Source organism: Periophthalmus magnuspinnatus, chromosome 1 (genome assembly GCF_009829125.3).
Source record: "Periophthalmus magnuspinnatus isolate fPerMag1 chromosome 1, fPerMag1.2.pri, whole genome shotgun sequence".
NCBI lineage: Eukaryota > Metazoa > Chordata > Actinopteri > Gobiiformes > Gobiidae > Periophthalmus > Periophthalmus magnuspinnatus.
Genome location: NC_047126.1, coordinates 12,443,166 through 12,455,050, shown reverse-complemented (window position 1 = coordinate 12,455,050; position 11,885 = coordinate 12,443,166). Strand labels below are relative to the sequence as shown.

Genomic DNA, 11,885 nt, shown 5'->3' with positions numbered 1-11,885 from the left:
GTCCTTTTTTATAGTCCATCGATTTTTATAGACTATTGATTTCAATAATCTGATTTAAAAAAAAAATTAAAAAAAAATCGATTTTTATGTAAAATATATGTAAATTATGTCGTGGTTTAGCGCAATGGCAGCCCCTAGTGGTAGATAGGGAGACTGCACCCACCATTTGCTATTTGACTGACGAGACGGGACAGCAGCAGGGTTACCATCATCCTCTTTGTCAGTGGTGATTGAGTTCAGCTCCTTCACTATTGGCGTCTGGAGCCTTTCTGTCTTATTATCACCATAAATACAGGCTAGTTGCGAGATGGTGAATTGAACCACATGCGGCAAGTTAACCCTTTATTCAATATACAAAAAAAAAACGGCTTTTGTTCACATTTGGCATGGCGATCGCGCACGTAGCCACCGAATATGTCTTCAGCGATTTCTTATTGAAGGATCCAACGGACGGACAGAGTAATAAGTATAAAGGTGTGCGCCTGGAGCTCGCTGTGGACAAAATAGTCACGTTTCTTTCCGTGGGGCTACCTTTATTTCTCATCTCTCTCGCCTTTGCTCAAGAGGTGTCCGTGGGTGAGTTGTGTTTCCAGTTTATTTGTGGACGTTGTCAATAGATGTTTATGTTTTCATTCATACTACAAAGTCACCACGGGACATAGCGGAAATTTAAGACATGTGCGTTGATGTGTTAGGGCGTCTCCACCCTTCCGCGCACCCAGACAGTCACTCCTGCAGATGCTGATAAAGATTATACCAGGTTCACATAAAAGCTCTTGTTGAAAGTAGCTGGTGACATATGGACATAAAGCCTTTGTTTAACTGGAGATCTATAATCCTCTTAAAACTGCAGCCACCTTGTCTGTTGTTATCAAAGTGTCATTTAGCCCTCTGTGGAGAACCACTCATAACAGTGTATGATGGGAAAATGAGTGGACTGTTGAATTATATGACATGCATATAATAATCACATAAAAAACAACAGCAGTTCCAATTCTCCATGGATCTGAAATAGACTGCTATACAATATTGACTATTTCTTTATGTACAAAGTAGGTCATGCTGTTGTGGTGAAGCAGGATTGGTATGTGCAGTATCTATGGTCATATGACTTGTTATTTTCTATTTGTTAGTCTCCATATTGCTACTGCCCAAAACCCACCAAAATAATGATCACATGAATCATGATTGAATTATGCATGTCTGGATGAACCTCTTGTATAGAGTAGAAAGGAGGAAAAACAGCATAAGTGAACATAATTAGTAGTACTTTGTGCAGTGGAATTTAGAACTTTGTAAGTAGATTAATACAGTGTTTTATATTGTGTCTTTCAGGTACACAGATCAGTTGCTTTGCTCCAACAAACTTCTCCTGGAGACAAGCATACTATGTTGACTCATTCTGTTGGGCAGCAGTACAGCAGCAATCTGAGAACACCCCACTATGGTTACATAAGGTACTATATCCAAAACAAGTACAACTGAAATAACTGATTCATAATTAATAGTTTTCATATATTCTTTTTAGTTTTTCCCATACATCCTGCTCTTATTTGCCATCCTCCTGTACATCCCCGCTCTGTGTTGGAGGTTCACAGCTGCTCCACACCTTTCCTCAGACCTCAGTTTTATCATGGAGGAGCTGGATCGTTTTTATAATCGCGCAATTCGTCTGGCCAAGAATCTGGCTTCTTTAGATAGCAAGGATGGAACTGATGACTCTCAAAGGTAGGGTCTAGACATTTTTTTTTATCAATTTGCATACATACATAAAAATGTGATCACATACGATTTTTGTTTGTATGGTATGTAAGTGATTTGTGTAATACATATCACATTTTTTTGTTTGTATCCATACAAGTTAGTCAAATGTGTATGTAGATTTAATATCTAGCAATATATTGCATTCATACTTGCTCACCATGCCAAAATTTGGACTAAATTAGGAATAAATTTAACTAGACCAAGACTAAACCAGGACTACAACAGTACCTCTACACACCCAAAAAAATCAAAGGTTTTAGGCCTGAAATTCAAAATTTTTGCAAGTCATCAGTGTTATCTAGCCACAATTTACCATTGTTATTACTTAAGCTAGTTTAATTTACTTTATTGTATGTGTAATCCTTGTCATAAATTAACTATCTCATACGACTGTGCTTAAGTAAGCCTATATATGTGATAGTATGTTCCAGAACATCCTAATCCCTAGTTTTCACTTAACATTTTTCCAACTGTTGTAACCTCTTTACAATGATATGTATGTTTTCTACCACAGTGCCTTGGACCTGACAGAAGGCTGCTTCAAATATCCATTAGTGGAGCATTATCTCAAGACCAAGCGCTTCTCTCGCCGCCTCGTGGTCAGATACTTGGCATCTCGTGGTCTCACCCTGCTGATTCTGCTGCTGGCCTGCATATACCTTGGTTACTACATCCAACTGGCCTCCTTCACAGACGAGTTTCCTTGTGACTTGAGAAAAGGCTTACTTCAAAACGATAGCTTTGTACCCTCAGCAGTGCAGTGCAAGCTCGTGGCAGTGGGTGTGTTCAGGCTACTCAGTTATATCAACCTGGTAGTCTACATCCTCCTGGCTCCTCTGGTGATCTATGCCGCCATCGGACCGGCACGGCAGAGTTCGGGCTTCCTCCAGCCTTATGCTATGCTCCCTGGGTTTGGCACTTTAGGAGTGATTACCCCGGTTTATAATGATCTGAGCATTTATTTACTGTTTCTGCAGGAGAATCTGAGCCAGCTGAAGTCATACAAGTGCCTCCAGGTGGATTTCATTGAGATATAAATTACGTGTGTAGTCTTTCTCTTTAAAACAATGCGATGTGTTATTACAGGTACTGGAGTTGTTACAAGAATCAAGTGATGAGGGATTTGACACCATGTGCCTGTTGCAAACTTTGGGTCAAGTGAGGACAGATGTGATTGACGGTAAGAGGGGGACATGTGTGCTCAAGAATGAAGTGCAAGAAAATACAGAACAAAATGAAAAGTAAGTAGACATAAAGTATTTAAAATATTTGTACAAATTATAACAAATCTAACTATTAATATATGTATTTTTGCAGATAACATTGGTGTGGGGAAATGAGAATAATGAAGTCCCTGATTTGATTGTGTATGATTGAAGGGTTGTTAGGTTATAACTAATATTTTCGGTATTTTCATATTTGTTCCTGTTTTTTGTTATTTAAATATTATTTATGAAAATGATTTTTTAAAAATGTTTTAATGAATTTGCTTAAAAGCAAAACGCATAATGTCCAATGTAATGGTTTTTACTAATATTATCTCAGGAATACTAACACAGCTTCAATTAACTAGCCTGGGACAGTTTTGCATGCTGGTATACTAACTCAGTAAATGGCGGTATAAAGGTAGATTTTAACACAGCCATTTTATAAATGAATTTTGACACCCTCTTTTTATTCCATTTTATAACAATAACAAAACTTAAATTAATTCATGTATAGCAATGTAGAAAAAATCCCACCAATATTGTCAATGCTCAATTAGTTTCAACTACCTCATATTATTGCACTTTTGGTCTATTACTACTAATAAAGGCAAATAAAATACGTGTGCAATTGTTTTCACTGAATTGTTTTAGCTCACTACACAGGATATCTGCCTCTAACTCTTTAGAAGTAGAAACATGTTGCCATTCGGTGAGCAACAGGAGGTTATAATTAATGAATAAAATATCACTTGTGAAGTACATTCTGTGGTTGGGGAGCGCGGATTGGTTGAGCGCGCCCTGTCAGTGTGACGTGATTGGATAATCCAGGATTATCGTCATTCTAATGCACCAATCACAGGCGCGCTCCGCTGCTCCGTTTGTATTTGGATGGGAACTCCTTCACTGCTCTAAACTACACCGAGCAAGATTAGGATCGTGTATACTTAATTTTTAGTTGGTTTAAAGCATTTTTTTTAATTGCAGGTGAGTACTTAGCTTTTGTTATTTTCTTTCAATTAAAGTATGAGTAACTAAAACTCAGTGGACGATGGATTGAAATTGCTAAAGAGCTAGCTAATGGTTAGCTAAAGTTATGTGTAACAAAACAATGCAGTCGTTTGGTCTTTCACGTGTGTTATTTTTTATGTGCCTCTATTCTAGTCTTTGAGTTAAGATCAGTCAAATTTACACGATTATGATTACCAGATGTATTAATTGTCCAAAGTTTTTAAATAATATAATGGCTAGCGTTAGTGGATTCTCCTTGCTAGCATTCCACTACATTTAGAATGGGTTTGAAATGGGTTAGATATGTTTTGTGCTGTGCTAAAATCCCAGTCTCATCTGTAGAGATGGTAGAGCCAACGCGCAAATTTGCGTCATTGGAAGATGAGCTGTGCTTCTGGAAGGACCAGGCAGAAAAACATCAACAAAGGTAGGTAAATCTTGGGTGTTGTACATTCTAAGCGTATGTAGCACAGGTCCACAGTTTGTGTTATTTAGGGCAGACGAGGTGCAAGAGGAGCTGCAGGAGTTTCAGCAAATGAGTCGTGACTATGAGGCTGAGCTGGAGTCAGAGTTGAAGCAGTGTGAAGGGCGAAACAAAGATCTTCTCCTGGACAACAACAGACTGCGCATGGAGCTAGAAAATGTGAAGGTACCGCTCCTTAAAACGAAACTAGATCCTGCCCCTCACTGCCATGTGCCCCACTGCTTCAGAAGTTGTAAATGATGTGTTTAGATATGACATCCTCCCATAAAGGCTTCTATTGAGTCTCACACCAGCATGTTACTTCCACAAGTTGTATTGTTTTCTGGAATGTAGAACCATGGATTGATAGTTTAAGATAACCACAGGAAAGAGAAATTAATTATACTAAAATGAATGACGAAATTGTGCAAAATTCAGCATTGCTTTCCTTTTCAGTATCATACCAGCTAACATTTACTATTAAAATGTTGTGTTTTTAACAGGAGAAATTTGAGACTCAGCACTCAGAAGCTTCAAGGCACATTTCTACACTGGAGGAGGAACTGCTGGAAACTAAAGCTATGAGAGATCATCTGCAGAAATACATCAGGGAGCTAGAGCAGTCCAACGATGACTTAGAAAGGACCAAAAGGTTTGTTATGAAGAAAAATCTGTTTCATAAGAGAAAATTTTATTTTTTTTTTTTACTGTTTTTATCACAGGGCAACTATTATGTCACTGGAAGACTTTGAACAGAGGATGAACCACGTAATTGAACGAAATGCCTTCCTTGAAAGTGAGCTTGATGAGAAGGAAAACCTGCTAGAGTCTGTTCAGCGACTTAAGGATGAAGCTCGAGGTACACACTTTCAGATTTGCATATGTTTTTGACTTTAAAATAAATGACACTGTATTATTTTCCTATCACAGACCTTCGTCAAGAGTTGGCTGTACGGCAGGTAGAGAGACGACCGTCGAGCAGCTTAGGCAGAGACACTGAGCGAGATCTGCAGTGCCCCTCTGGTATTAACCCTTCCCTCCCTGCTACACCAGCTAAACCGATTAGCTCGTTTGACACACCCCCTGCCTCAAGTATCCGTAGAGGTGAGTATTAGCTACAGCTTCTGTAATCATAATGCAAGGTGTAATCGTAATTCTTGCAACAGAAATCAATTCCTTTTAGTGGTCTACCTTTTTATATGGATTAGTAAATTAAAAGTACTGTGTTGTCTTGAAGGTGATGGGCTAACAGGCACTCCCTTGACAACATCTGCCCGGATATCTGCCCTAAATATTGTTGGAGAACTACTGAGAAAAGTTGGGGTAAGAAAGTTGAACAAAAAAATGTAATTTATTTTATATATATATATATATATATATATATATATATATCTTTATATGTATGTGTTTATATATGTATACATACATACACACATATGTGTGATCAATCTATTTCATATACTTAATCAGAACTTGGAGTCCAAGTTGGCATCTTGTCGAGACTTTGTGTATGACACGTCCATTAGCAGACCAGCTCTCCTCGCTGCTCCTGCCAGTCCTGCTGATTTAGGAGGCTCTGAAATCCAAGTAAGCAGTCCACCTCCGCAGTATGACAGGTAAGTGCTGTTTTTCATGTGGATTAGCTTCCTATTATTATTCTTAAAAGCTTAATAGCTTTTTTTCACTATCTTTTTAGTGTAGTGAAGCAGTTAGAGTTTGGACCCGGTCCTCCACGAGGCCTCTCCCAAGGTGCCCAGTCGCCACAGGGAGGTGTGAAGATCCTGCTATGAGACAGACACCTGCCTCTGCAATAAACTGTCCCCTTGATCTTCTGACCTGCTCTACAAAAATATGCAGTGATTAGATTGACTTATTTCTCTCGACACTGTGTGTCCCATAGGATTGATCTGCTCCACATAATCTGTGCATGGGCAACTACTGCCTGAAGCTCGTATCACACATAAAGTAAAGCAACTGCAGCTTATTTGGTTTGGCTTCATGGAGAGTCATGTCCAAACCTTAGGTCTGTTTAAATGCCCTGCCATGTGGAGCAAAGTAGAGACCCTAAATAGCTGTGAGATTAGGCCAGTGCTTCTCAATTATTTTCTATCATGCCCCATCCTATAAAGAAAAAAAAAATATTGTTGGAACAACTGATTGAGCCATTTGATACTGAAAAAATAAAATATAATGAAATTTATTAAAAAAACTCCAGTCTATATTGAAACTAAACCAAAGTTTATTTCCAACACTGAACCACCAAAACATGGGAATGTTTTCTGGGAATTCTAATGACAAAGTCATTCCTAGTGGCCTTTCAGTTGACAAAACTTTACATTCGGTGTAAAGCGAGGGGTTAGGTTAAAATTTGTTTTTATTTTTTTCCTACAATTTATTAAAATGCATCCCTTACTGACTCAGGTTTAGGGTGGTAGCTTTGTGAAATTGACTTTAGCTTACTTTTACTAATTTCATTCCTGTTTTCATTAGTCTAACCAAAATACATATTCCAGCCATTGGAGGTTTTAGTTTTTTTTCTTGCGTCTGCCTAACATCTGCCTCAAAACAAGTAACTTGATAGAATGTTATAAGTAATGTTGCTGTCAGTCTGTTTTATTTTGTTTTAGTAGATCAGCACATGTACAGTACTGAAATGGGTAGTGACCAATATTCGTCCAACTGACCAAGCAATAAGTGATTTCATTGATAAGCACAGCCTTTTGTTTACCTTGTAGACTATTGTTTTAGGGAGAGAAAATGAGAATTTAAGACTATGTAATGTAATGTGATTTTTGGTGAAATGTTGAAATGTGAGTGGCTTTATTACTGCCATTCAAATAAATGCGACATATCTTTCCTGGAGCAGTTTGCTACCTATGTAAGGTAGCCCATGTTGAACTTAATGGTTGCAAGTTTCTGCTTTTTGCTGTTAACATTTTCTAAAATGAAAATGAGCTTACTGTAACTGTAATCTCTGACCACTGTGTATCGGGTGCTTTTCAATGCACCTATGCAACTGCTTGATATCTGACTATGTGCCTAAGAACAGATTTTTCTTTAGATTGAAATTATTTAAATAGTGAAATAAAGACATTAAAAACTCTGTCAAACTGATATACTTTATCTTTATTTTCAGTGCAGGTGCTTCAACAGTTAATAAAGTGTCATGTAAACATCATTTGATTATATAAAATATCTGGTTTGGGGTGCATTTGGAACTCTTTACAGTAAATCCGACACAGAGAAGGGACAATAATAAGCAATACAAATCGTGAACATTAAGTGTGTCTTAAGTAATTTGGCTTATCATTTTAAGAAATCCCCAATCCTTGTCTGACTTAAATATTTTACTCATAAAAGGTGCAAATATTACCTAAAGGTGACTAAAGCGGCTAAATATGTCCTTGGCTACAGACAGCAGCACTGACTGGAGATTGGTCCACTACAGTACAGCTCTGGATCAGTAACAGCAGTAACAGGCAATAGGATGATCAAAGTTACATCAGATTTACATAATGTGTCTTTTCGAAGGAAAGGGTGGCTTATTGTGCAGATTTGAGGCTCCATTATAGCGTGATAATTAGAGGCACCTATTGGTGTACAAAACCTTGCATGATTACAAAGTATTCAATTATTCAGTGAACTACAACAGTGAAAATAAAGTTGAACCATAAATCACACTTCTGCGGGACCTTATAAAAACAGCTGATATCAAGTATTTTAGTTTGTGCCAAGAAAAGGTGCGCCATACACAACTGTAAAAGGTAAAAAAAAAAAAAAGTAGTAAATTGGGCAAGATGACATTTCAGGCATTGAATCTTATGTGATGGGTTTCGAATCCATTATTCTGTGGACTTTCCATTGTAGTCGCCTTGGGAATCGCCCTCCTCCTCTGAGGCATCCTCGATCACCCTTCGCCCGCCTCCGATCCGGCGAGGAGTGCTGCCAAAGGAGGGCTCATTTCCACGCCTACAACACCACAAAGACGCACAAAAACACACAAAAACAAACAGACAAAAATAATAGACTGTGAGTGCACAGAGCATGTGACATGTTTATGTTTTCTGAAAACCACTCGTGCTTTATTCTAGAAGAAGGAATTCAGTAGAGAATGTGCCTTGGTTATGGGTTAAGCACGCTGGTTATCTTTGTAACTCATTTGAGTCCTGATTCAGGAGAATGAGTTTGGTTTAGGGCAGTTAAACCAAGCACTGAGAAAAAGATGGCCCTAGCTGTGAATTAGAGCAATGTTTAATGAGTTTGAGCCATTTTTGTCTCAGGTAGACTGTGAAAGAAATGGGAAACAGTGATGAGCAGCTCTGGGCTACAGTGGCACAGTGGTACCTGCTGTTACTCCTTGGGTTCAGGGTTGCCTCTGTAATAGACACGGACATGAATGTTTTCTATGTGGACAGCAATAACAGTTTCTTTTATTTTCAGTGTAACTTTGTTTTCCAACAGGGCCTTTTAGTTGTGTGCACTGATTTGATGTTGCCTCCTTCATTCTAATCTGATCATCTATATTGTGTGGTCCATAACAGTAGTATTGCACTGCACCTCTCACCTGAGTTTGGTCTTGAGCGTGTTGACCTCACGGCTCATGGCGTCATTGGCCTCTGTGGCCTCGTCCAACTCTCTCTGAAGTTTCCTCCGTGCAGCTGTCGCACGCTGAGACTCCTCCTCTGACTCCTCGAGCTGACGCTTCAGCTGCTTCATACGCACATTCGCCTTCTCAGCCTGATGAGGGGAACAGAAACAAGAGGTTGGTCTAAGGCACCATGAGGTAATGAACACAAACTATCTTATTTTAATTACCTGGTCTTTGTACTGCTCTGCTTGCTTCCTCTCATCTTCCACCTGCATCATCAGGTCCTTCATCTTCTTGTCCTTCTGACGGATGCTCTTTGCATTGGCCTGCTTATCCCTGATCAAATGCACACAGGGTCAAAATGAGATGAGCACAAGATGAGTATGTCTGAAATGTATTCACACTTAAGATAGACCTGTATTGCTCTGACTCCTCACCTGCTCTCCTGCTCCAGCTGCTCTTCCAGCTGAGCTACTTTAGCCTCCAGAGCAGTGATGGAGGACTTGAACTTGGACTTGACCTGGTTCTCCATCTCCTGCAATTTGGCCTTCAGCTCCTTGTTCTGTCGCTCCAGCAACTGTCGGGCACTCTCGTTCTTCTGAGAGGTGCTACGCTCCGTCTGCAGCTCGTTGTTCAGCTGATCCACCTGGGAACACAATTTTTAAACTATAAACAGTACAATCACTTAATCTGATTTAGATTTTTTCTTATATGTTATTTTACCTGTTGTGTGCTCTTGCGCAGCCTGTCATTGAGGATTTCCATATTGCCCTGCTCCTCCTCCAACTCTTCCTCCAGCTGAGTAATCTTGGCCTCAAGTCGTCGCTTCTCATCTGCCAAGGCTGACCTAAAAAGAGGAAACCAAACAAACTTTTTTTTTTTTTTTTTTTTACATAAAACAGCATCACAGTAGTTCAACTCACTTTCCAGAGGAATTGCTCGCCAGTTCATCAGACAACTCATCTCTTTCTGCCTCTGCTTGTTTACGAGCTCTCTCAGCTGCAGCCAGTTCCTGAAATAAAGTAACACATTACAGTAATGGGAGGTATAAAATGGTCAATTGTAGATTATTTGTTTAATTTACGACTTACCTCCTGCAGCTGCATGAGCTCAGCCTCCAGACTCTTGGCCTTTTTCTCACTCTCTTTGGCCGTGGTCAGCACCTCCTCCCGAGCAGCACGGGCATCATCCAACTCTCTCTGATAGTCTTTCATCTGAGCCTAAAGTTCACACATCAGTACACATCATTTAAATATATATGTTTAATCACACGCTTACGCACCCCTCCGCCTCCCTCACCTGGAGCTTGCGGAGCTGCTTGATGGCCTCTTCTCGTCCCTTGTTGGCGGTCTCAATCTGACCTTCCAGATCCTTCATGTCGGTCTCGAGCTTCTTTTTGGCGGCAGCTGCACTCGCTTTCTGTTTACGCTCATCCTCCAGCTCCGTCTCCAGCTCACGCACCTGCAGTCATTAAATACATCACAGCTCGTTCCACTGACAGAGCTGTACTAAAAATGTTATAGTTTATTGCACAAATATACCATTGCAAAATCTGTTTTATAGATAATAACCAAACTAAATATTCTTTCTCAGTTTTGGAAGCATTGCACTCTCCTTTTGCAGTTCACATTTACACGTATACACCTTTCTGTTGGAACAAAATTTGGCTAAAAAATGTCACTATAATTATTTTTCATGTGTGTAAACCTAGTGAATGAAGTGTCTTGCCCAAAGACACAATGCCAGTAAGCATAGGTCCAAGCAGGGTTCATATTGCCAGCTTTCAGCTGAGTTGCATTTTAACCTTTGATCCAAATCCTTTGATCATTGACGAAGAAAGGATCGAGGTGGTTGGCACCTATAAGTACTTGGGTGTGCACCTTGACCACAAACTGGACTGGTCAGAGCAAGCTCGGGCTCTGTATAGGAAAGGACAGAAAGAAAGGACAAAGGACAGAGTAGGCTGTTTTTCCTAAGAAAGCTTAGGTCTTTTGATGTGTGTGCTGACATGTTGTTCCTCTTCTGTCAGTCTGTTGTGGCAAGTGCTGTCTTCTATGGTGTTGTCTGTTGGGGTGGCAGTATAACCACAAGGGATTGCAATCATTTGGACAGACTGATTAAGAAGTGCGCATCTGTGATCGGGAGGAGGGTGGACTCTGTGGGAGCTGTGGTTGAGAAGAGGATGAGGGCTTTAATGCAGGGCATCCTGGACAATTCCAGACATCCCTTGCATGACACTATGTCTGCACAGAGAAGCACACGGAGTAACAGGTTCCTCTCACTGAGCTGCAGGACAGTGCGCTTTTCGAGGTTGTTTGTCCCTTCAGCTATCAGGCTGTTTAACAGATCTGCCTGATAGGAACTGTAATTTCTATATGACGAGTACTTTATACTATTGATAGTAATATTTTATTGTTTCTACTGTTATTATTGTGTGTGTTTGTGCAAGTGTGCGTTTGCTGCCGGACACCTGAATTTCTCCCTTGGAGATTAATAAAGTTTTTATCTATCTATCTAAAACTCTGTACTCAACCAAAACAAACTGTATGGCATAGTAGTAGTGAAATGAACAACACCTAATCAGGTTTTGCAATGGTCTCTTAGTATTATTTTGTCCTTGAGTGGAGTCACCTGTTTGACGAGTTGTCTCTTCTTCTCTTCTCCCATCTCGTCGCGTCCCTGGAGGTCCCTCTCAAACTGGGCCTTAAGCGCTTGCATGTTCACCTCCAGCCTGAGCTTAGCATCCTCTGCCGCTTGCAACTCATCTTCCAACTCCTCCAGCTGAGTCTTCATCTCATCCACTTGAGCCTCCAGACCACGCTTAGACTTCTCCAGTTCATGCACCTGGATCAGA

The 11,885-nt window shown here is 40.0% G+C and overlaps 3 protein-coding genes across 4 annotated transcripts in view; 2 read left to right on the top strand and 1 right to left on the bottom strand.

The window, feature by feature from the left end:
• The first annotated feature begins 181 nt into the window (after positions 1–181).
• Positions 182–3,085, top strand: LOC117382508 (pannexin-1-like). Its single transcript, XM_033979745.2, has 6 exons — positions 182–576; positions 1,336–1,457; positions 1,529–1,728; positions 2,279–2,780; positions 2,851–3,005; positions 3,082–3,085. The coding sequence occupies exons 1-6, from the start codon at positions 387–389 to the stop codon at positions 3,083–3,085; spliced, it is 1,173 nt and encodes a 390-aa protein (XP_033835636.1). The 5' UTR covers positions 182–386.
• A 1,215-nt stretch (positions 3,086–4,300) lies between these two features.
• Positions 4,301–6,548, top strand: LOC117370816 (nuclear distribution protein nudE homolog 1-B-like). The gene is made up of 8 exons (XM_033966358.2): positions 4,301–4,407; positions 4,476–4,629; positions 4,947–5,095; positions 5,166–5,302; positions 5,374–5,547; positions 5,681–5,766; positions 5,914–6,059; positions 6,140–6,548. Exons 1-8 carry the CDS (start codon positions 4,325–4,327, stop codon positions 6,231–6,233), a joined length of 1,023 nt encoding a protein of 340 aa, XP_033822249.1. The 5' UTR covers positions 4,301–4,324; the 3' UTR covers positions 6,234–6,548.
• Positions 6,549–7,549: 1,001 nt separating this feature from the next.
• Positions 7,550–11,885, bottom strand: part of myh11a (myosin, heavy chain 11a, smooth muscle) — a 30,123-nt gene continuing 25,787 nt past the window's right edge. Inside the window, exons 33-41 of one of the 2 annotated variants that reach the window (XM_033975989.2) lie at positions 11,663–11,875; positions 10,331–10,492; positions 10,123–10,251; positions 9,955–10,043; positions 9,755–9,878; positions 9,469–9,677; positions 9,259–9,367; positions 9,008–9,180; positions 7,550–8,412 (exon numbers count right to left, since the gene is read on the bottom strand). In XM_033975989.2, the coding sequence (XP_033831880.1) occupies positions 8,286–8,412; positions 9,008–9,180; positions 9,259–9,367; positions 9,469–9,677; positions 9,755–9,878; positions 9,955–10,043; positions 10,123–10,251; positions 10,331–10,492; positions 11,663–11,875 (1,335 nt within the window). In that variant the 3' untranslated portion in view covers positions 7,550–8,285. The remainder of the gene's footprint in view (positions 8,413–9,007; positions 9,181–9,258; positions 9,368–9,468; positions 9,678–9,754; positions 9,879–9,954; positions 10,044–10,122; positions 10,252–10,330; positions 10,493–11,662; positions 11,876–11,885) is intronic. The other variant, XM_033975981.2, reaches the window with a different exon arrangement.